The following is a 23,384-nucleotide window of genomic DNA, read 5'->3' as shown; positions in this document are numbered from 1 at the left end:
ATCCCTGAGAGTCCCGTTTCCCTTGTGCCCTCACTGAGACCTTCCTAGGAAGTCCTTTGATCTTCAGAGATCCCTTGATTTTGTCGGCCCTAGCCTCGGGGAGGGCTTCCACCCCCGCATGCGGGTCCTTCCTCCGAATACATCCTGAGACCCGCGGTCTCTCCGTGTCCAGGCAGCCCTGGCCCGAGTGCCTTCTGGGAGCACCCTAAATACGGAACAGTCGTCCCATTCAGACCCTGAGCGCTTCCAGGATCCACCAGCTCTTCCCCTCTGAGCCTTACCTTCCCCCAATCCCAGTTCCCCTCTGGGCCACCCAGAGCCTCACCTGGCTGACAGCTGTGCCCAGCACCTTTCCGACCCCCTAGTGGAAATTCTTGGCCCCTTCAGGCAGCCTCTCTTAGTGAGAATCTAGAAATTTTGTTCAGTCCTTGGCTGAGGATTTCCTCTTGCACCCAAGAAATTTCAAAAAGATCCTCCCCCTTGACCTTCAAGAAAACTCCAAGCCCCGCAAGATCTAGTGATTGATTGTTCAATTCCCGAGACCCTGACCCCCTCAACACCCTTCTTACCCACAAGGAAAAGCAACCACTTCTCTATCCTGAGTTTTCCTCTCTTCCATCTCCCTGAGCCCCTCTCAGAAACCCTGGCAAACCCCCAAATCACCTCCATGGAAGAAGCCCCCAGATTCTGCATACCTCCAGAGAGATCGACTCCTTGGGAGTTTCCCACAAAGGCCATCTCAGGATCTCTAAGACTATTCTGTGGCAGCCTCCTGAGTGCCCCTGAGCCATCCAGGGCTGGTCCCCATCTTCACCTCTTAAATTCTCCAGATGTGTTCTGAGAATGTACCCCTGATTCCCTCCCAGCCCAAGCCCACTCAACATCTGGGACAAGTCTGCTCATAAGCACCTGGCTGGCAGGATGCAGCCTTTAGACTCCCAGTCCAAAGTCGGTCCCCCATGCTGCCTGCCCACCCCCCTGCAAGAAACCTCCAGCCCGTTCTCCCAACAGTCCCCTTGTCAGAGAAACCCTAGACACGTGTGTGCCCCTAAGTCACTGCCAGGGCCACAGACCCCTCAGGACATGCCAGCCAGGAACCCTGCCCGTGGAAGGAGGCCCCACCCATGGGCTTCTAGCACCCAGGGGCTGACCCAGAACTGGCCCGAGGCCCGGCAGGAGGCTTTGGACTGGGCAGGAAGGGAGGGGCCGGGGCCAAGGGTGGGGCAGCCCTCTTGCAGCCGGATTGGAACTGGGAGCTTCCCATGGGAGGAGAAGCCACTGAAGCCCGCCTAGAGGAGGAGGAGGGGAAGGGGAGGAGGAAAGAGAGGGAGGAGGCAGTGGAGGAGGGAAAGATAGAGCCTGCCAGAAGCTCTGGACGACAGTAGCTCCCAAAAACTGAGTGCTTACTATGCCCATCGGTATGTTAAATGTTTAGTAAGGGGTTCCCCAGAATTTCACAAACACTGGGTGGGTGTGGTGCTATTCTTCTTCTTTTCTTTTTTTGGTACCAAGGACTGCACTCAGGACCTTGCTCTCGCCAGGCAGGCGTGGCCCTACTGAGCTACATCTCTGGCCCTATTATTATTTTCTTTTGGTACCGGGGATTGAACTCAGGACCTTGTGCATGAGAGGCAGGTGGGGCACCATGAGCTAAATCCCCAGCCCACCTATTATTATTTTCTAAACGAGAAAACTGAGCTCAGGCAGGGGAAGTGACTTCGTGCAATGTCACACAGCCAGAATGTGATCATAAGGGAGAAGTACTTTATCTGGAAGGAAAGGACCAGGAGAGCCTCAGAGAGAGGACACTGGGGTAGGGGGACAGGTATCCAAAGAGAAGGAGACAGAGACCCAGAGAGCGGGAAATAAAGACTGAGAAAGAAAGAGTGCAGAAAACCAAAGAATGGATCAGAGACTTCGAGACAGACAGCTAGGCCTGATGGTGCACGCCAGTAATCCCAGCAGTTGGCAGGCTAAGGCAGGAGGACCGCTGTGAGTTCGAGACCAGCCTGGGCTACACAGTGAGACCCTGTCTGAAGAAGAAGAAAAAGTGAAAGATGAGGGGGTGGCTAGAGACAGGGTGGGGGTGGCACGAGGCAGCAGAGAGCAGGGCTTCATCCTCCAATAACACCCCCTCAGTCCTACTTCGTGTCTGACTACGATCCCACCATTGAGGACTCCTACACGAAGATCTGCACCGTGGATGGCATCCCGGCCCGGCTGGACAGTGAGTGTCGGGGAACAGGCTGGCAGGTGCTGAGGGCTTGTGGGGCTCCCTGGAGGGAGCCTGGCCCCCACCGCACCCCCTGTCTCCTCAGTCCTGGACACGGCGGGCCAGGAGGAGTTCGGGGCCATGCGGGAGCAGTACATGCGTGCAGGCCACGGCTTCCTGCTGGTGTTTGCCATTAACGACCGGCAAAGGTGAGGGTCGCGGCGGGTAGAGGCGCGCAGCCCAGTGGCTGGCAGGACCTCAAGCCTGTGGCCTCTCCCCTAGCTTCAACGAGGTGGGCAAGCTCTTCACACAGATCCTCCGAGTCAAGGACCGTGATGACTTCCCAGTCGTGCTGGTTGGGAACAAGGCAGATCTGGAGACACAGCGGCAGGTTCGGGGTGCCCCCTACCTGATGCACCTCCTACCTGCCCAGGGAAACCCCACTGCTTCCCCACACCCAATCCTGCCAGGGATTTGTATGCTCTCTTCTTTGTCTTTTTTTTTTTTTTTTCTTGGTATGGGGGGGGGCGTCAGGGGTTGAACTCGGGTCCTTACCCTTGGAAGGCAGGCAGCAGAACCACTGAGCTAAATCCCTGGCCCTGCTTGTCCTTGTACACAGGAAAGACATGACTCCCACACAGACCTCGTCTTTCAGGCGAATCCTTCTTTGGGGATTTCCAGCCTGAAGGCTGCACTTGGCTTCTGCCAAGACCAACATCCTTGCTTCGGCCTGCAGACTCCTCGTTAACCAATACATCTAAGAGGCCTGCCTAGCTGAGCACAGCCGTGCATGTGCTGGTAATCCCAGGAATCTGGGAGGCCGAGGTAGGGAGGTCAAAAACCCAGCCGAGGCAAACCAGGGACTTAGGGAGACCCTGTCTCAAAAAATTTTAATTTTTTTTTTTACAAAGGCCTGAAGAGGTAGTTTAGTGTGAAAACTCTGGGTTTAATCCCCATTCCAAAATACAAAACAAAGCTGGGGATCTAGCTCAGTGGCACCGCGCCTGCCTTGCAAGCACAAGGTCCTGAGTTTGATCCCTGGTACCAAACAAACAAGGGCCTGAGATGTTGCTCAGTGATGCGGCACTTGCCTGGCGAGCTCAAGGTCCTGAGTTCAAGCTCCAGAACCGGGAAAAACAACAAAAAAAGAAAACATCCCTGTTTTTTTTGAGGGGGTGGTTTGAGACAAGTTTTGCTGTGGAGCTCAGGCTGGCCTCACACCCAAGGCAATCCTCCTGCCTCAGCCTCCTGAGTGCTGGGAGTCCCCAATTCCTTATCTGTTTGCTGTCAGTACTCTCAGCATCCCGCAGAACCTTTTGGAAACTTTCCCTCTGAAGCCCTTCTCTTGGGGTCACTCAGCCCAAGAACCCAACTCTTCCCCTCCTCGGCCCTCACCCAGGTGCCCCGATCGGAAGCCTCCAGCTTTGGCGCCTCCCACCACGTGGCCTACTTTGAGGCCTCAGCCAAACTGCGCCTCAACGTGGACGAGGCCTTTGAGCAGCTGGTGCGGGCTGTCCGGTGAGTCCTCTTCCCCCTCCTGTCCCTGCACCTCCAGCCCAGTGTCACTGGCCTCTTCCCACAGGAAATACCAGGAACAAGAGCTCCCGCCCAGCCCTCCCAGTGCCCCCAGGAAGAAGGACGGAGGCTGCCCATGCATCTTGCTGTAGCCGGCCAGGGACGTGACCAGCACAAGCTTGAGGGACCAGCAGCCTCACACCCTGCCATGTGGCCCGAGGCCCCCGCTGAGCCTGTTTCTTCCTCTGGATCTTCCAGGACACACTGCGCCCTTACCCTGACTTGCTGGCCCCTCTGGGCCATCACCACCATGTGCCTTCTGCCAATGCCTCTTTTCGTTACCCAAGCCCCTGGTGGGGTAAGGGGCTCCTAGGCCACTGCTGTACATAACTCCTCTCCTCAGAAGAATAAACATAAACGTCACTGCCAACTTCAGGAAGTGTTGTTTTGTTTTGAGTCAGGGTCTCTGTAGTTCAAGCAGTCCCTGAACTCATTATGTAGCCCAGGCTGGCCTGAAACTTGAAGTGATCCTCCTGCCTCAACCTCCCACGTGCTAGAATTATAGGTTCAGGAGGTGGTTTTTAAAAGGGAAACGTTGGGTGAATTCAGGGTGTACACACTCTAAAGCCTCACTCCTTCGAGAACTGTAGTAGCATTTAGAATCCATCTATTTCTTAGGAAGGGGCAGGGAAATAAACTCAAGCAGCCATGCAGATCCCTAATTCCCTTCAAAAAAGCAAGTGTATCCTTTGCTGTTTGGGTGGACATTGTATTGGGGATGAAGTTGGATGCCTCCCAGTCCATAGCATCTTAGCATTGTACACAGGCCCACTACAACATTGAAAGTGCTTTTCCAGACGGTCCTAGGACCCTGGAGACAGACAGGTGAAGTAAAACCTGCCTGCCCCCTCTGACCTCTGATGTACACTGAGCAAGACTTCTCTGGTGGAGAGTAGGATGGGTAGAATGGTGTCCAAGCAGGGCCTGCCAAGTTCTCAGCTCCTGAGAGTGCCTAACGGGGCTGGCCTCTCAATCTAAACCCTGAATCCACAGGGCACATTGATGATGCAGTCCTGTAATCCCAGCATTTGGGAGGCTGAGGCAGGAGGATCACTGTGAGTTTGAAGTCAGCCTGGGCTACATAGTGAGTTCAAAAATCAGCCAGCTAAAGAAAAAAAAAAAAAAAAAAAAAAAAAAAGAATCAGCTAGCTACAAAGTGAGATCCTATCTCAAAAACCCAAAACAATCCTGAATCAAACTTGGGGCTGTGGATATGGGGAGACTTCTGGCCATGCTGACCAAGGGCCAATGTCCTGGGAATCCTTGAACCCACCATGTAAAACCAACAAACCAATCAAAATCCTGCCTGGAAACTACTAACCGCCTACCTTACAATTCCATCTGACCAGCCACTCTTGTTTTTTTATTATTTTTATTTTTGACAGTCTCACTATGGAGCCCAAGTTGGCCTTAAACTCACAGTGATCCTCCTGCCTCAGCTTCCTGAGTGCTGGGACTCCAGGCGTACATGAGTGCTGGCTGTGATCAGCCCTCCTTAAACCCTACCACTCAACACAGCAGGCCAGAACCCTCTGCCGGAGGACTTAGGCCTCCAGTCCCCCTGAGGAGAGGGCAGAGGAGCTGCAGGCGGGCAGGGCACAGGATCAACGACCAGGGCCAACTGTTGGACTGTTCCATCCTGCCCCAGCACAGTGAATGCCCCTCTGTGCTCCAGATCGGAACACTGATTAGCCAAGATCTCTTTCCGCTTTCATTATCATAGAACCCTTGGCCCGTGTTCAACCTCCCACCCTGGGAATAACAGTGGCTGGGTGTATTGTGCTACACGTTTGCTCCACCCGCCTTGCTGGGTGAGTGGGGACAAGGGACAATGCCTCTACCAGCTTCCAGAAGAGGTCTGGTGTTTCCACCTGACCCCTGCTGGGGGCGCTGTGCTCCCAGCAGGATGAAGCGTCCTGGGCCTCCGCTCCTCCCAGGGCCCCTGCGGGTCCAAGCAGCGCCTGCCAAGTGGCGGCCAGGTCTGTCCGTTTCATCCAGTGGGGTCAGGTTCTAGGTCTGCAGGTTGCGGACACCTGCTTGGAGCAGGACCGAGACAGTGGGATGGTGACAAGTTCTTGCTTGCCCTGAGAAAGGTACGGGAGCCTATGCATCAACTGGCAGGGCATCTCTGGAAGTTCACAGCACCTGCCAGTCCAAAGCTCATGAGACAAGGGTGCGCTGGCCAGTGTGGCCTGGCTAGCACCTCCCTAACCCCATGCTTGTGCCGATGAGGACATCCATGGGACACCACTCCACGCAGGGGCTCTGGAGAGCCTAATGACTCAATCTCTCCCAATTTCAATGACCTTGGCTTTAGCCATCTTTTTGTTTGTGGTCTTTTGGAGATGGGGTCTCACTATGTAGTCCAGGCTGGACTCAAAACTCAAGATGATCCTCCTGCCTCAGCCTCCCAAGCACTGGAATTACAGGCGCACACACCTGAGTTGTACAGATTGTGTTACAGCCCAGGGTGAAGTTTGGGCAGCTGGGGCCCAAAGGCCAACCAGGTCTTTTCTACTCACCGTCCTCCTGGACTGAGGATACCCGCCTACCTTCCATGCCAGTTCTGGCACCTTTGGGCCAGATTGACAGCCATGTCCAGAAACTGCAGGCTGCCTCACCCCACGAAGGGCTGCAGCTCCACACGGAACAAAGTTCGAGGACACATTTCCAAACTCGGCGATTCTCCAGGAATCAGGTCCACTAAATACCACTGTCCATGCTGCACTCTGGAAGACACTGGCATGCAAGGATCTGGACACTTAGGAGTCCTGGAAGAGTTTTGTCTTGCCAGGTGTAGTGGCTGTGCCTGTAAGCCCAGCATTCAGGAGGCTGAGGCAGGAGGACTGCTGCAAGTTCAAGACCAGTCTGGGCTCCATAGTGATTCCATCTCAAAAGAAAAAAAAAGTTTTTTTCCCCCCTCCACCTCACCAGGCGGGGAACCTGGAGCACTCATGTTTACCCTTAGTCAAACTCTGCATCTCTATCTTCTGATCACACAGGGCTCTGGAATGAACACGGCCTGTTCACTACTACACAGACTGGGTTCTACAATACTGGCAGTTCATCTCCAAATGTTAGACCTTTTTTGGGGGAGTACTGGGGATGAAACCCAGGGCCTTTGCACTGAGCAACATCCCTAGAGCTTTTAAAAAATTTATTATTTTGAAACAAGTTCTTGCAACTTGTTGCCCAAGCTGGACTCAAACTTGCAATTCTCCTGCCTCAACCTTCTGAGTAGCTGAGATTACAGGAGTGCACCACTGTACCCAACTTCAATGTGCGTTTGAGGATGTAGCTTGGAATGAAGGCTCTGGGTTCAACCACTTCCTACTACTGAAAAAATAAATCATACTTTCTTCCTTTAACAAATGGAGGTAACTTCCTTCTCCACGAGTGTGAATCAAATTTAATGATCAGTAGCAAAAATGTGTGGCAGAAGAGTGGGTATATGGTAGTGAGATTTGGACCTAACATCACGGCTTCCTCCCTGGCCTCAGCCATGGTGGGAGGAGACCCAAGCAACTCCACAGTGAGGCGCTAGGGCAGGGAACTGGGGCTTCCAACCCATAGCCAGGAGATTTACGTGGAACCCTGATTCTTGCCCTTACAGATCTGAGGCCAGTACTGCTAAGCCTCCAGAACTTATCTTGAGGAAGTGCAGGCTAATCCAGACATGGTGGCACACACCTGAAATGCCAACACTCAGGAGGCCGAGGCAGGAAGATTGCTCCAAGTTCAAGGCCAGCTTGAACTACATAGGGAGACCTTGTCTCAAGGGTGAATAAAAAAAAAAAAGAAAAAAAGAAACTGTTGGGCCAGGGATGTAGCTCAGTGGCCCAGCACCTGCCTGGAAAGTGCAAGGTCCTGAGTTCAATCCCTGGTATCGGGGGGGGGGGGGAAGACTAAAATAATCAGTGTTTGTAAGTTTTGAGATACAGTGGTTGTTAGGCAGTGAACACACCTAACCCACACTAGACCTCAGACCACCTCCCTCCAGGGCTCTAGAAAAGCCCAGTCCCCAGTTCCCACCACCCCACGCCGAAGGACAGAGGACTCCGGTCCGCAGGTAAAGTGTTGCGTTGGGTTTCGTTTGGCTGGTTGTGTACACAGTGTATACAAGGTGAGCTGTAGAGACGCCCAAGAAGAAGCAGGAGACAAGGGGTGCCGGGAGGGTAGGGGGTCAGGAAGGAGAGGGAGGCCAGAAAGGGGGCCGATTAAAAAATAGAACCACATCCAGACAACAGTGGGAAGGGGCGAGGGAGGGGGACAGACACAGACAAATCGCCGTAGAAAAGGAGTGGGACAGACAGAGGGAGGGGACCCTTTTCCCCCCTCTACCTCCCCAGCCCCCCCCAGTCCCAGGTATGTACAATAAATAAGATTAAAAATAATTAACAAGATGCGTTTTCCCCTCCCACCCGATGCCAAATGCCCTGGGGAAGGAATGGCCATTAGCAAGGATCTTGGCCTAGGGGTGGGCTTCGGGGGAGGGGATCCCCAAGCTCTCTGAAGCCGCTCCACCCCCCCGCAACCATACATAGACTTTTCCTATACATATGTACAAGGTGGGGGCCTATGGCCATGGAGGGGGCTGGGCAAGGGGCGAGGGAGACCGTTACTAAATAGACATTTATACATATATATAAATAATTTCTCTGTACACCCAACAGTGGAAGGGGGAGGGGGGAGAGGGCTTGAGAGAGGGGAAGTCGAACTCTGAACCCTGCTCTGGGGGGCAGCATGGACACCCCCTTCCCGCACAGCGACGAGCCCAGGGCCGAGCTCCTGAGGACACGGTTCTGTCCCGATTGATTCTCCGTTCTTGGAGGAGGTAGCCCGGGGGTGGGGTCACCCACAGCGGCTGTGGGCCTGTGCTTGGGCCAGCAGGTCGCTGAATGAGTCGAAGAGCTGCTCCAACCACGGCTGGTTCCGCATGCACTGCTGGACCACCTCCTCCTGGCCCAGGTCCTCGGCACCGCCCTCGATGGCCAGGGTCTGCAGGGGTTAAACGGGGTGCTGGGGGCTGCCTCCGAGATTGGGGGTGGCCAGAGAACGGCCTCCCAGGACGGAAGGCATGGGATCTGGAGCCCCGGGTCTGAGGGAGGAGGCTGGGCCTGCACCCCGGGTGAGGGAAGCTGGGGCCGGCTCCCCCGGTCCTGAGCTCGCCTGTGAAGGTGCCCCCAGGTGAGAGTACCACATAGCTCACCTGGTCCCGGCAGCGCAGGAAGGTGTGGTATTTGTAGTGGTGGAGGGAGTGGTAGAGCGTGTAGTACCCCGACTTCTCGAGCTCCACCTTGAACTCCTGGGCAGAGGCGTGGAGATGCTCAGGCCCTGGGACCCCAGGTTGCCCCCTTCCCCCGGCGCACCCCCCAGTGCCCACCTGGGCTCGCACCACGCTCCTCTTGAGCTTGCTCAGAGTCTTGCGGTTGTAGGGCTCCCCGGCTGGCCGCAGCCGCACAGCACCCTCTTCTGGGGAGCCCTCCCCACTCTGCTCCACTTGAAGCTGAGGGAATGTGTGCAGGGCGTCCTGCAGGAAGCTTGGGGTCACTGGCCTGCTCCCTGCTCCCTGGGCCCACAGAGCCCCGCCCATCACCTGGCAGCAGGTGCCTCAGTTTCCCCCCAGGCTGCAGATCAGAAGACACTCAGGGGTTTGGTTTTTCTCAGAGGACACAGAATCTTGCCTGTGATCCCAGCAGTCAGGAGGCTGACAGCAGGATTACTATAAATTCCCAGCCAGCTTGGGTAGATGGTATGTCCATCCCAGGACTCTCAGAAGTAGCCTAGAATCAAATCCCAGAATTCTAAGCAACAGCCAAAATTCCACCCCTGAAGCCTTGGAAGGCTGAGGCAGGAAGATCACCGAGAGTTTAAAGTCAGCCTGCACTACACAGAGCCCCTGTCTAAGAAGAATGAAAATAAATCTATCTGTGAAATCTCAGTGCCGGTCTAACAGCCATCCCTCCTTCCAGGAGTCAGTTTGAACTTATCCTAAAATTCTCAGTGCCAGTCGATCTCAAGATTCCAAAACCAGACTAACATTCTACCTATCCCATAATCCTCAGACCAATTCTAATATTTCATAGAGGCAGACTACAACACGCTGCGTACAACTTAGTGATTTCTTTTTCAGCATCTCATTATGTAGCCCGGCCTGGCTGGGTTGATCCTGTTGCCTCAGCCTCCTGAGTGGTGGGATTGATTACAGATGTGCGCCATCATGGCTGGAGTGGACTTCATGTATTTTTTTATTTTATGATGTTAGAAAGTAGACACTATCCTTGGAATTTATTTTCTTCTCTCTCTTTTTTCAGTACTAGTGATTTTTTTTGTTTTGTTTTATTTTTAAGACAAGGTCTCACAATGTAGATCAGGCTGGCCTTGAAATTTTTTTTTTTTTTTTTCATCAAACTGGGGACCTTGTGCTTGCGAGGCAGGCAGTGGGACCACTGAGCTAACTCCCCGGCCCCCTGGCACTGAACTCTTGGCAATCCTCCTACTTTATTTTCCTGAGTGCCGGGACTACTGGTATGCACCCAGCCTAGTACTAGTGATTAAACCCCAGGCCTAAGCACTGAGCTACATCTTCAGCCTTTAAAACATTATTTTTTCCTTGACACAGGGTCTTGCTAAGTGGCTAAGTTGTACAGGCTGGAGTCAAACTTAAAGTTCTCCCGCCTCGGGCTTCAAGAGTGCTAGGATCACAGGTGTGTACCCCCTGGCTTATATTTGAAATTCTGAATTTGGGTAGCTTCTTAGACTAGCAACGTATGGTCAAGACGCTGGGCAGCTCTTAGTCAGTCCTGGGATTATAAAAGGAAACAATGAAGGTATGAATGCCTAAGATCCTAGCATTCTAGGAGGCTGAAGCAGGGGGATTCCAAGTTTAAGCCCAGCCTGGGACACTAACAAAACCTTGTCTCAAAAAATTAAAAAGGGCTGGGGACCAGGGATTTAGCTCAGTGGTCCCGCTGCCTGTCTTGCAAGCACAAGGTCCCAAGTTCAATCACCGGATACCCCACGCCCCCAGAAGGGCTGGGGATATAGCTCATTGAGAAGGCCTTGGGTTCAAACCTTAATATTGCTAAATAAATAGCAACAAAGAAGAAGAGGCAACTATTGAGTGTGCTATGTTGCTTAGCTATGATATTTTGGGGTTCGGGCACATTGAAAGTATTTGAACTACAGTGTTTTCAACTCACAGTGGGGTTAGAGACATAACCCTACCCTTACTAAGTACCTTAAATAAGACATAACCCTACCCTCCAGTCCAGCATGACTCCCCACTCAGAATCCCTAGAGTCAGCCTGACCATCTCTGATTTCCTGGACTGGATTAACATCCTCCAACTCTTAAAAAAAAAAAAAAAAAAAAAAAATCCTCCAATTTTTTCAGAAGCCAATTCTCCAAGCCACCTAACACTGTCTCCCAGAATTTTCAAAACCGGCATTAACAGTTTAGCACAGAATTCTCAGCACCAGCCTATTATCTATTCCTGAATTTGCAGTCATACTATCACCACACCCAGAAAGTCTATGTGAAACACCCTTACCCAGAACGCTCAGATCCATGCTAACAATAGACCCTGTTTTCTGAGTCTCACAGAGATCCCACCAGACACCACTAAGCGACTTAATATTATGTCTCAGAGTTCTGAGCTCCAACATAACATCACACTAGAACTCTGACTTTCCCTAAAATCCCAGAACTTTCAGTCATATTGACACCCTCCCAGAGTTCTCAAAGCCAGATGAACATTCTACCCCAGAGTTCGAAGCCACTTGCCCTAACACATTTTTTTTTTTAATCCAGGGGATTGAACCCAGGGTCTTTGTACTGAGCTACATCCCCAGTCTTCTAATTATTATTATTTTTTTTTTTTTTTTGGTACTGGGAATTGAACTCGGGACCTTGTGCTTGCTGAGAAGGCACAGTGCCACTGAGCTAAATCCTCGGGCCCCTCTCTAGTTTTTATTTTGAGACAGGGTCTTGCAAAGTCACTAACTTGGCCAGGCTGGGTTCAAACTCTCACTCCTCCTGCCTCAGCCTCCAAGACCGCTGGGATGACAAGTGGGCACCACTTAGCACAGTTTCGTCTACAGAATCATCCCCACCAGGATCCTCGGAGCCAGGTCTACACTGTCCAGAATCCTCAGAGCACCCTGGGTCTCTCCAAAGGGAAATTACACGGATAAATGACTTCCCCGGAAGCCCGGCAGTCAGACAGCTTACATCGCGTACATGGAGCAGTCGCGGGAAAGGCTGACCCCACATGCGCCTTCGGTGTGCAGCCTGATGCATCTGGTCCCCATTGACGTTTCACAACCGCTTTTCACTGAACCTTGTCCACGGGCCTGCCACCCCCCGCCGCTGCAAGGCCTGTGGCTCCCCTCCATCTGGCCTCAGAGCTGGTGCAAAACGCTGGGACCCCTCAATCCTCAAGTTTTCCCCCAGCAGAGTACAGGAGAGCGATCCAACTCCTAACAGTGTCCCTTGCAGGCTAGGTGTTCAGGGGACACCCACAGGTCACCTCCACTTCTGAGTCCTGGGGCCCAGACAACTCCTGCCCAGGCTTCCACTCACCTGCAGAGCGGGGCTCAGCGACAGCCGCTTCAGGACTTTTTTCTTGTGCTCATTGAGGAGGCCATCAATCTTCCTCATGGGTGGGAGGTACAGCTCATCTGCAAGACAGGAAGTGTCAGGGCCGTAGCTCTGCAATGCGGGGGCCAGGGGCCAGGGATCCGGGCCCAGCCTCCTCCCTCAGACCTGGGGTCCGGGCCCAGCCTCCTCCCTCAGACCCAGCGTCCAGGCCCAGTCCCCCTGGGCAGGCACCAGCTCACCGTGCGTGTCCTCTAGGGCCTGGATCATGTCTGGGTCAAGGGCTGTGCTCACCAGCATCTCCACATAGCTCCGGTACATCTCCCGCATTGCCCGGGTCTTTAGAAGACGCCCTGGTACCGCCCGCTCTGGGGGGAAATGGGGCACAGGTTTGTGATTCCTTCTTTCTCTTAGGCCACCTGCATGGCAAAAACTCCTCTCAGTAGCAGAATCAAAGAGAGAAGCCCGCGGTCAGACAGAGCCACAGCCTGTTCCTTGCAGGGAGAGCAGAGGAGCACGGCTCAGCCTGGGTGGAAAGAAAGGCTCGGACCAGGTCTCCCGGGCTGAGCCTGAGCGCAGACAGAGAACATCCCGGTCAGTGAACTTCATTTGACCCACTCAGTGTGGCTTTAACTAAGCCTCTGGACAACCTTAGGAAAGTGCCTTGGATTCCCATGGGCCCTGTGGTCCCTCAGAGAAGTCTACCTGTCTCCATGCCGCTCCTATTGTCAGACGCCACACCTATGAGTGTGGGGTCTTGGGCAAGTTCTGTCACCCCTCAAGCCTCAATTTGCTGGTCTTTCAAATGAGATGAACCAGGCATGGCTGCACATGCCTATAATCCCAGCACTAGGGAGGCTGAGGCAGGAGGATCACAGGGAGTTCAAGGCCAGCCTGCACTACAACATAGCAATACCCTGTCTCAGAAAACCAAAAATAAAGCAAACACGGGCCAGGGGTTTGGCTCAGTGGTTCTGCCTCCTGCCTTGCGAGTGCAAGGGCACAAGTTCAATCCCTGGTACCAAAAAAGAAAACAAAACATAAAAAAAAAAAAAGTAAAATAAATAAATAACACCGGGTAATTCTGTAGTGCCTACTTCAGAGAGCTTAGGTAAGGCTGAACTTAGTCAAAGCCTAGGATGGCACCTGGCATATGGTAGGCACTCCATAAAAGTCTGCCGTTATTTCACTCTACATATGTATATGTGGGTTTAATCTGCTGCCACTGTCACCACTAACAAGAGACCACTCTCAGCACTGGGGACAGAGCATATACCAGGCAGATGTGGAGCTACCATCTGGTCTTGCTCCAGACAAGCACTCTTTTGGGGTTCACCTATGTGGCCCATGTCACAGGAGCGGTCGCTATGGCACTGAGAGGTCAGGTTCCATCCTCTGGTCACCCAGCAAGTCACAGAAAGCTCCTCTCTTCAGGCCTGGCACTGAGGTGGGCCACCTCCACCTCGGCCATCGGGAGCCGCCTGACAGCACCAAAGAGCACAGTGCCCTCAGACAAAGCCTGGGCACTGGCACTGTGCCTCAGTTTCCTCATTTGTACATGAGGCTAATACTACAATGGCTTCTTAGGAGTACTGTGAAAATAGAGCAATTTAACCAGCATCAAGCAGTCCCCACATAAAAGCCTTCTTTTTGTTCATTTTTTTGTACTCAGAGCCTTTCGCTGGGCTACATCCACAGCACTTTTTTATTTTGAGACAAGGTCTCACTAAGTTGCTCAGCCTGGGCTCAAACTTGAGATCCTCCTGCCTCAGCCTCCCAGAGTGCTGGGATTTAGCTTTTGTTCTTACTTGCACTTCATTTTTCTTTCTGTCCTGCTGCATACATGGAGCCCTCCAGTGATAGGGCTTCTGAAGACCCGAATCTCATGCCTCTACTGCAGTCCCCCGATGTCCCCGTCACTGGGGCCTCACCGTCCTCGCTGGGAGCTCCAGGCGAGGAATCCGAGTCCGAGGAGCTGCCTGCCGGACCCCCACCTGACGAGGCATTGCCCACCGCCTCCTTCAGCCACTTCTTCCTCTTCTTAGGGGGCGGCTCAGCCTTCACCTTGGGGGGCCGGGCCTTGAGGGGCCGGGCAGTGGGGGGCTGGGCTGCTGTAAGGCCTCGCTCCGGGCGGGTCTGCCTCCCGCCTGCGCCCCTCTCGCCTCGTGTTGGCCGCTCTCCTCTGGTCGCCCTCTCCTTCTCCTTCTCCCTCTCCTTCTCCCTCTCCCTCTCCTTCTCCCTCTCCTTCTCCTTGTCTTTCTCCTTCTCCGCAGGCCGCGGTGGCGATGGCTTCTCAGGGGCCGGGGCCTCGGGCAGAGCTGTCTGGGGTGTCTGCTCTGGGGGCTTTTCCGATGGCGCCTTGTCAGGCAGCTCAGGTTTGGGCGGTGGTGCTGGGGTCTTGAGGGGAGGCGCGGATGCGGGGCCCTTGGCCTGCCCGGAGCGCCTGCAGGAGCAAGGAGGGGACAGCAGTCAGCGCCGCGGAGACCCGCATCCCGCTGGACCCGGCTTGGCTTGGGCTCAGCACACGGAAGTCCCTCCCCTGCCTCATCCTCCCCTGGCTCTTTCCAGCCCCAAGATATGGGACATGTGTCCCCCAGGCAGGTACCTCACGGGCATTGGGGGCCGGTGCCAGGGTTTCCGAGCACAGACCCTCACATAATCCTTCTTGTTGACGTTTTCCAGGAACTTGACGTACAGGCGCTGGTACCGATTTTTGGCATCTCCAAAATACCCCAAATACTATGGAAAAAAGGAGGCACATTCTCTCCATGCGATGCAGTGTACCACCCTGCCCAGGACCCCGAGGCAGACCCATTCCCGAAGCATATTTGATTTTTCTTCTCTTTTTTGCTTTTTGAGACAGGGTCCTGCTATGTAGTTCAGGCTGGCCCTGAACTCACTATGCAGCTCAGGCTGGCATCGGAATCATGGCGGTCCTCCTGCCTCAGCCCCCCAGCAAGGATGAATAAGAGCCAGGCACAAGGGACCCAATCCCAGACCCACCCTCCCTGGGGCCTACATGTCCACATGCCCCCGCACAGGCTTACATTACTGGTGGCACAAAACTGTCGCTGGCCATCCTTGATCTCAGGAGTGAACTTCTGCAGAAGGGCCTTCTGCACGCGCCAGATGGGCGGGGGCTCACGACCCGTCTGCAGCGCCAGCTGAGGAAGAGGGTACAGGGCCCACAATGTCAGCCTCCGCTCCTGCCCTCACGCCTTGTTTCCCATCACACCAACCCTGCCTCACCAGCCCCTTCGAGAATAGGCAGAATAGGGCCAGGGATTTAGCCCAGCGGTTCGGTGGCCTGCCTTGCAAGCGCAAGGACCCGAGTTCAATCCCCAGTACCAAAATAATAAAAAAATAAAAAAGAGAGAATAGGCAGAACCACCAACAAGCACTGCCCACGCATCCTCTGGCCCCATGACACCCTCAGCCCCAGGATGCAGCCTGGGCCCGGCCTCGTCCTCCCTCTGCACAGCCCCTGTTCCCCTCTGGGCTGCTCCTATACATGTCTCAGGGTTTTAGTGCTGCTTCCTGGTAACTTAAAGTGAGGACAATTCCTGATCACTGGCCCAGGCCCACTACTCGGCAGGTTAGGGTCCTTGCCGGGTAGAGGGTTAGGCTGAAAAAAAACGAGATCCCGGCCAAGGTCTGTATCCGTGTGTTCCAGGCAAGTCCCTAAACTGACATCTAAATGTCAATGTGATGGCATTAGGAGGAGGGGCTTTTGGAAGGCGACCAGGTCGAGGCCTCAGAAGCTGTTTTGCCCCCTCTACTCCAAAAGGGCACGAGAAGGCACCACACAGCAACCAGAAACAGCCTTCACCAGACACTGAATTTCCTGGCACCTTTTTTTAAAAAAATTAATTAATTAATATATTTATTTACTTTTTGCAGCCCTGGGTGTTGAACCCAGGGCCTTTGCACTGGGCTACATCCACAGCCTTTTTAAATTATTTATTTATTTTTTGGGTACTGGAAATTGAATCTTGTGCTTGCCAGGCAGGCACAATGCCACCGAGCTAAATCCCCAGCCCCGATGCATGATTTTTTTTTTCAAGTCTCTAAATTGAAATTGCCCAGGCTGGGCTTGAACCTGAGACCTTCCTGCTTCAGCCTCACGGAGTGTTGGAATTAAGAGGTGTGTGCCACCATGCTGGCATCTTGATCTTGGACTTCCAGCTCCCACATTGTGAGAAATAATGTCTTTTGTTTACAAGCCACCCAGATTATGTCAGCCTGAAGAGAATCAGCAAAAAGTTTCCTTCCTCACACAAGTAGCAAGAAAGACAAGCAAAAAAAAAAAAAAAAAAAAATCAAATACTGTGAGTCTGAGGCTTATGCTAAGAACAGACCATGACAGTTTCCTGGGGTCATTTCATGGCCACCCCGTGACATCAGGGAGGACAGTGCATGGGAAAAGCTCCCCTTCTCTGAACACAGTGAGTCCGCCAAAGGCCTCTCTGTTGCACAATGGCACCAGGAACCCACGGACGGACTCAGATTCAGCATCTGACCTTCCGCAGTGAGGGGAACAGCACAGGAGCCCAGTGTGGCCACCAAAAGTAAGAGCACAAGTAAGAAATGGGGTTAATGCTAATTCCTTGGACACAATGGAACCCACAGTGACGGTGGCAGTGGGGCCCTCAATTTCAATTTGATTCTAAGAACACTTCCTGAGCCGGGCGTGGTGGCGCACGCCTGTAATCCTAGCACTCTGAAGGCTGAGGCAGGAGGATCGCTGCGTGTTGGAGACCAGCCTGGGCTACACAGTGAGTTCCAGAGCAGTCTCAACTACATAGTGAGATGCTGTCTCAAAAAAAAAAAAAAAAAGAAGAAGAAGAACACTTCCTGGAAGAGGCGACACCCACGAGTCCAAGAGGAACATGTCTTCCGTAAACTACTGACAAGCCCAGGTAAGTGAGGACTAAGAACAAAGTAGGAAATGCCCCACCCCCAAAATGTGACAATCCAGAGATGAATGCACAAAGGCAGTCTGTGTTCAAAGAACCCAGCGTCAAGGGATCAGCAGGATTCAGACAACTCCTATTGATTAGTCATGGCTGCCTTAGCCCTGTGCTCAGCAGCAGTGAGCACTGGGATCTATTAGTGATGTCTGCCACAGGTACCACCTACAATGGACCGGTATGCCAGCTAATGGTTGTCTGATCTTGCTACTGGAAAATTTGCTCTTACACCCTGAATTATGTTTGTGACTCTTGGATCAGCCAGGTAAGTGCAAAGAAGGGGTTATGATGACCTGCTGAAAATGAGGTCCATAAAGGGTTCTGGCCTAGCCAGGTGGTAGCACACATCTAAAATCCCACCACTCTGGAAGGTTGAGTCCAGCCTGGGCAACTTAATGATTTAGCAAGACACTGTTTCAAAATAAAAAATAAAAATAGTAATGGCGGGGATAAAAAGCAGTGATTGATATTCTAAATAGGTATCAATCACCTGGGTGGGGGCCAAGGTCTTAGCCCAGCCTTTCCAGGAAATATCTCTGACCCCCACCCTTACTGAAAGTCCTTGTATGTTTGTTACGTGACTTGCACCCCCATTTGACCCCCATTTAATCAATATTACCCGGGTGGCTGCACTTGTAATCTTATCGTTGGTCGTGGTTTTGTCCCATCTATGCCCACCTTGTCATCTTCCATTGGGTCTTACAGTTTTGTCCCACTTTGTACCCGCCTCACCATACGGCTTTGCTGTATAAAACATCTTGGAGAAGTGGGGTGATCTTGTCCCCCCTCTGTCTCTCTTAGACAGAAGCTTTCTTTCCCTAAATAAATTTTTCCTACTCTTAAAAAAACAAAACAAAAAAACCAAAAGAATGGAGATGTAGCTCAGTGCAAAGGCCCTGGTTTCAATCCCCAGCATAAAAAGCAAAACCAAACCAAAGCAGGTCTTGGCTAAAGGCTCACAAAGGGGTGAGGCAGAATGAGAGAGGGTTGCGGACATGCTGACCCCAGTCCTTCCTTCGAAGCCACCACAGTTTTCAGTCCTCCTCCCAGTGACTTCAGAGGCCAGGCCAGAGGTCCAAAGGTGAGGAACTTCCAGACCACATCCCGCCCTCTGTGAAACGTCCCAAACCCTGACTCCATCGCCTTAGCCTGGAAAGACGGCCTCCGCCTCCTCCTGCGCCCCACCCACAGCCATCCAGACCGAGTCCAGACTCTGACTTTTGCACTTTGGGCCACCTGCAGGGATGCCCCTTCTCTCTCACGGTGACAGTGATGCTATCTGTCCCTTCCAGTGCTCAAGAGCAATCTTCTTCCCAGGGCTCACTCCCAGGCATCAGGCCCAAACCCTGGCGCCCTTTTCGTTTCCCAGTCAGGGCCCGCCAGTCCCCAGGCCCAGCAATTCCTGCCTCGCCAGTCATTCACATTGTGGTCACGCCCACTCCTACTGCCCCGCCCACAACCTCCACACGGGAAGGCACAGCTGATTGGAGAAGATCTAAAGAGAATCAGCCAATAGACAGGGAGGTCACTAACCCCCAGCTTGGCTCCGAAAGCCGAGCAGGACCAGATTCTCAGGGGAACTTGAATGATAACAAGCCAAAACAAGTGGCTTAAGATAGCAGCTAGGAGTACACAGGCACAGAAACAGCAGGAAAGCCAAGCCAGGCATGGGGACAAGTGGCTTCAGCCCCAAATACTGGGAAGGTTGGGCCAGAAAGTCTGCTTGATCCCACGAGTTCAAGGCCACCTTGGGGAACACAGTCAGAACCCCGTTTCAAAAGAAGGAAAAAAGAAAAAGCAAAGCTACCCGGTCCCGTTAATCAGTAAGTCAGTCACAGGTCAGAGGCTATGGCAGTATAAACTGGGACATGTCCAAGTCACTTCCCTGCTGACCAGGGCCCCAGCAACAGGGACCTAACATCTTCAACAGCACACATCTATGGGACCTCAGCATCCACAGTACTCTGTTCCCAGCCTCAGCATGCACAGTGCAACCACACAAGGCCTTGCAACGATTTATACCCCAAATACACTGTGCCTCTCCTGACCCCAGGGCCTTTGCATAGGTGATCCCCACTGTTTGGATGCCCGACATGTACAGTGCAACCACACAAGGCCTTGCAACCATTTATACCCCAAATACACTGTGCCTCTCCTGACCCCAGGGCCTTTGCATAGGTGATCCCCACTGTTTGGATGCCCGACATGTATGCCCTCTCTAACCTGACATCATCATGCATTCTCACAACAGCTCCAAGCACTGGGAGTTAGAATTATCCTTCCATTTTACAGATGGGGATACCAAAGGAGCAGACCAGTCCCATAATGTCCAATTCTTTCTTTCTGGTCTCAAACTTGCAGCTGTCCTCCTGTCTCAGCCTCCTGAGTGCTGAGATTATAGGTGTGCAGTACCATGCCCAGCAACATGTTGAAATAGTTTAGATATTTGGGTTAAAAAATATATATTTCTGTAGCAAATTCCATCATTTAGTTAATTATTATTTCTTTCTTTCTGTGATTCTGGGGATTGACCCAAGGGGTTCTCTACCACAGAGCTACGTCCCCCAGTGTAAGACAGTCTTGCTAAGCTGCCCAGGCTGCGCTGGAACTTGTGATTCCTCTATCTCAGCCTCCCAAATAGCTGGGATTTCATCTGTGCAACACCACAGCCGGCAACTTTTTATTTCCTTATAAACATAGGGATACAAAGTTTAAAATTACAATATAGGCCAGGCGTGGTGGCAAACATTTGTAACCAGTACTTGGGAGGCTGAGGCAAGAGGACTGCTGTGAGTTCGAGGCCAGCCTGGGCTAGGCAGCGAGATTCTGTCAAAAAAAAAAAAAGAAATTACAACGTGGCAAGTGTTCACTCAGAAATATGCACAGTTGTTCTGGAACGAAGAACAGCCTAAGGAGCTGCTACTGGTAATGTCGACAGTTTTACGGATTGCAGAAATGAAAAAGAAAGAAGGAAGGAAAGCAAACCGGCAAGGAATACGTGGCAGACAGCATACGTGGCCCACGTGTAAAAGCACGCAAGATTATCCGTCCTTTTATAAAACATGTTTGCCAAGCCCTGTACTAAAGACTGACCCAAGAGCACTTCAAGGGACAACAAAGCCAGTGGCACAGGACCCTCTGTGAGTCCCCATGGCATCACTGGAGGGCGGTACTCGGTGTCCCCAGCTCAGGAATGTGGGGCTTCTGGAAGATGAGGCACCAGCCCAGCTCCACAGCAGCAGAAACTGGTTGGAGTCAGGTTAGCAGCACAGCTGAGCTTCGTTTTTCTTTTCTTTCTTTTTTGCAGAACTGGGGCTCCGAACCCAGGGCCTTGACCCTGAGCTACACCCCCAGCCCTACTATTCTTTATTTTGAGACGGTATCTCACTGAGTCATTAGGTTGCCCGGGCTGAGCTCAAACTCATGATCCTCCTGCCTCAGCCTCCCAGAGGGCTGCAAGTGTGTGTGACAGCTGGGTTGTCACCCACGCCGCCATCCGGCCCCGCCTCTAGGCCTGGAACCTCGTCTCTGCCATCGGCAGTGCCCCACCATTACACATGCACAGGTTGTGTTTTAAGCATCTGGGTCCTCGCCTGGCCCCTTCCTGTGCCTCGGGCCAGCTGGGAGGCAGAGTTGGATGCCTTGGCTCTCATCCCAGCTTGGCACCTGTCTGTGGGTGGACTCCCTCTCTGCAGAATGTCCTCATCTGTAAAATGGGGACGGCTGCTGAGCTCCGGCCCAAAGCCCTGCTCATCTGGCCACTCGCTGCTGACAGCTGACCTGGGCGCGCGGCTGGCTTTGGTGCAGGGTCCGTGGGATCCTAGGCAGGGAGGGCTGAGTGTGGATTTGAAGCAGCAAAAGCCCAGGAAGCTATTTGACCTCCCTGAGCCTCAGGGCTGGCCTCGAACTGATCAAGGTCCTCCTGCCTCAGCCTCTCAAGAGCTGCCACCACACCTGGCTTCAGATGGTGTTTATGTGTTAAAACTGTTCTGGAGGGCTGGGGATGTAGCTCAGCTGTACCCTGCCTGCCTGGCAAGAGCAAGGTCCTGAGTTTGATTACTGGTATTGGGGGACAAAAAGAAAAGAAAAAGAAACACTGAGCTGGATGGAAATTAATCCAGATGAAAGGACACAATGTCAGTACTGAGGGACAGGGTAGACACAAAGGAGCAAGTGGATTGGAAGTAGGAGTGGCCAGCAGGTGAAATGGTAGCAGCTAATATGTAAGGGATTAACAGCTGCATATTCTACTGTCCTACTGTTCTTACATAAAATAGATTAAAAACAATATAGGAAAAACAAAACAGTACAGAGCGTGATGGTGCATGCCTGTCGTCCCAGCACTCGGAGGCTGAGGCAGGAGGATCGCTGTGAGTTCGAGACCAGCCTGGGCTACATAGTGAGTTCCAGGTCAGTCTCAACTACATAGTGAGAGCCTGCTTTAAAAAAACAAAACAAAACAAAAAAAAAACAGTATAGAGTGGGCATGGTGACACACTCCTGTAATTCCAGGACTCGGGAGGCTGAGGCAGAAGAATCACCATGAGTTCAAGGCCAGCCTGCACTACATAGCAAGGCTGTCTATAAAACAAGTTAAAATTTGAAAAATCAATATAGGGAAACATTCATTAGATTCACCTCAGGAAACAAATCTAAAAAGAAAATGCAGCTGGGCATAGATGCATGCCTGTCATCCCAGCACTTGGGAGGCTGAGGCAGGAGGACTACCACAAGTTCAAGGCCAGCGCAGGCTATATAGTGAGTTCAGAGCCAGCGTGAACTATATAGCAAGACCCTATTGCAAAAAAAAAAAAAAAAAAAAAAAAAAAAAAATGCCAAGTTTTTGCCCTTACAATTCATCCCACAATCTCTCCATCTGCATTTCACAAGCACTAACGCTTCCGATTTAATTCCATAGGACAGGGTACCCCAAGGGCCAAATGCGATTCTGCCTGAGACACACGGTCCACGACAGTGACGACCGGGAGAACAGCCTTAGTACCCTGGTGGGACCAGGAGGGCAGCAGTGACCTGCTGAGCCCCTGCTGCGCCTTGTGCTCTGTGCAAAGCACTACACAGGTACCCGGTGTTACCCCCCTCGCCCAGCACATTAATCCTCTGAGCCAACTCTGGGTGCCAGGGAACCAAGAACAGCAGAGGTGGGCACCTTCCTCCTGGCCAGTGCCACTCTGCTACTGCCCGGCGGAGCAGCCAGGGCAGTATGCGAATGACTGAATTTGGCTGTGTGCCAATAAAACTTTATTCATAAAAGCAGGTAGTGGATTGGATTAAACCCAGGGGCCAGTGTGCCAACCCTTGCTTCTAGCAACTGGAAGTTCCAAACATGCAAGAGTCCACATTTAAGGTACAGTCTGTTGCAGCAGAGTGAGCACGGCAAACATGGACTGCTAAATTTCCAAGGTCTCTGTGTGTGCTGGATTTGCCACATGGAGGCCTCCACCCCATCACGCAGCGCCCATTACAAAGTAGCATCCCAGGCTGCCTTGAGCTATGTAGCCCAGGCTGACCTCAAACTCATGGCAATCCTCCTGCCTCAGCCTCCAAACTGCTGGGATCACAGGCGTGTACCACATACCTGGCTGTATAAACACCCCTTTGATCTTATTGATAAGTAAGACACCTGCACGTGTCCAGGAGGCCCCCGGGCTTCCACTGGAGCACCGTGCCCCAAACGGCCACTTCTACCAATGCCACCGAAGTGAAATCTGGGGGAAGCCGCGGCAAATCTGCCTCAGCCATTACTGTCGTGCAGCCTCTAACACAGGCCTGTCATCCAGCAGGCACTCAACAAACACTTACATGACCAAATCCCCCACTTACCTTGAGGGACGGGATGTCCTCGGCCCGGATGACAAACTCGTCCCTCTCCCGGAAGATGCCCTCACCGCCGCTCTCCCCGGCCTCCTCGTCAGTCTCCCCACACACGGCCGCTGTCTCTTGCTTCTTGGCCAGGTGCAAGGGCCTGGCATCCGGCGGCTCGGGGTCCTCGGGGGACGGGGCGGCGGGCT

At 52.7% G+C, this 23,384-nt stretch overlaps 2 protein-coding genes across 2 annotated transcripts in view; one reads left to right on the top strand and one right to left on the bottom strand.

Annotated features, from left to right (window-relative positions):
* Window positions 1-3,977, top strand: part of Rras (RAS related) — an 8,210-nt gene extending 4,233 nt beyond the window's left edge. Inside the window, exons 3-7 of the mRNA XM_033766020.1 lie at window positions 2,074-2,227; window positions 2,319-2,421; window positions 2,495-2,603; window positions 3,612-3,730; window positions 3,795-3,977. Coding sequence (XP_033621911.1) covers window positions 2,074-2,227; window positions 2,319-2,421; window positions 2,495-2,603; window positions 3,612-3,730; window positions 3,795-3,879 — 570 coding nt within the window. The 3' untranslated portion in view covers window positions 3,880-3,977. The remainder of the gene's footprint in view (window positions 1-2,073; window positions 2,228-2,318; window positions 2,422-2,494; window positions 2,604-3,611; window positions 3,731-3,794) is intronic.
* A 4,033-nt stretch (window positions 3,978-8,010) lies between these two features.
* The window catches only part of Prr12 (proline rich 12), a gene marked incomplete at its 5' end in the record, with an annotated part of 23,617 nt that continues 8,243 nt past the window's right edge, over window positions 8,011-23,384 (bottom strand). The window contains 9 exons of the mRNA XM_033766019.1: window positions 8,011-8,785; window positions 8,997-9,092; window positions 9,171-9,317; window positions 12,371-12,468; window positions 12,628-12,753; window positions 14,317-14,828; window positions 14,991-15,124; window positions 15,433-15,549; window positions 23,197-23,384. The exon at window positions 23,197-23,384 is cut by the window's right edge and continues 258 nt beyond it. Coding sequence (XP_033621910.1) covers window positions 8,639-8,785; window positions 8,997-9,092; window positions 9,171-9,317; window positions 12,371-12,468; window positions 12,628-12,753; window positions 14,317-14,828; window positions 14,991-15,124; window positions 15,433-15,549; window positions 23,197-23,384 — 1,565 coding nt within the window. The remainder of the gene's footprint in view (window positions 8,786-8,996; window positions 9,093-9,170; window positions 9,318-12,370; window positions 12,469-12,627; window positions 12,754-14,316; window positions 14,829-14,990; window positions 15,125-15,432; window positions 15,550-23,196) is intronic.

The sequence above is a fragment of the Fukomys damarensis genome, unplaced genomic scaffold, assembly GCF_012274545.1.
Source record: "Fukomys damarensis isolate Sample0158 unplaced genomic scaffold, DMR_v1.0_HiC HiC_scaffold_19, whole genome shotgun sequence".
Taxonomy (NCBI): domain Eukaryota; kingdom Metazoa; phylum Chordata; class Mammalia; order Rodentia; family Bathyergidae; genus Fukomys; species Fukomys damarensis.
The sequence above is the reverse complement of the archived record's forward strand: the minus strand, read 5'-3'. Positions and strand labels throughout refer to the sequence as shown.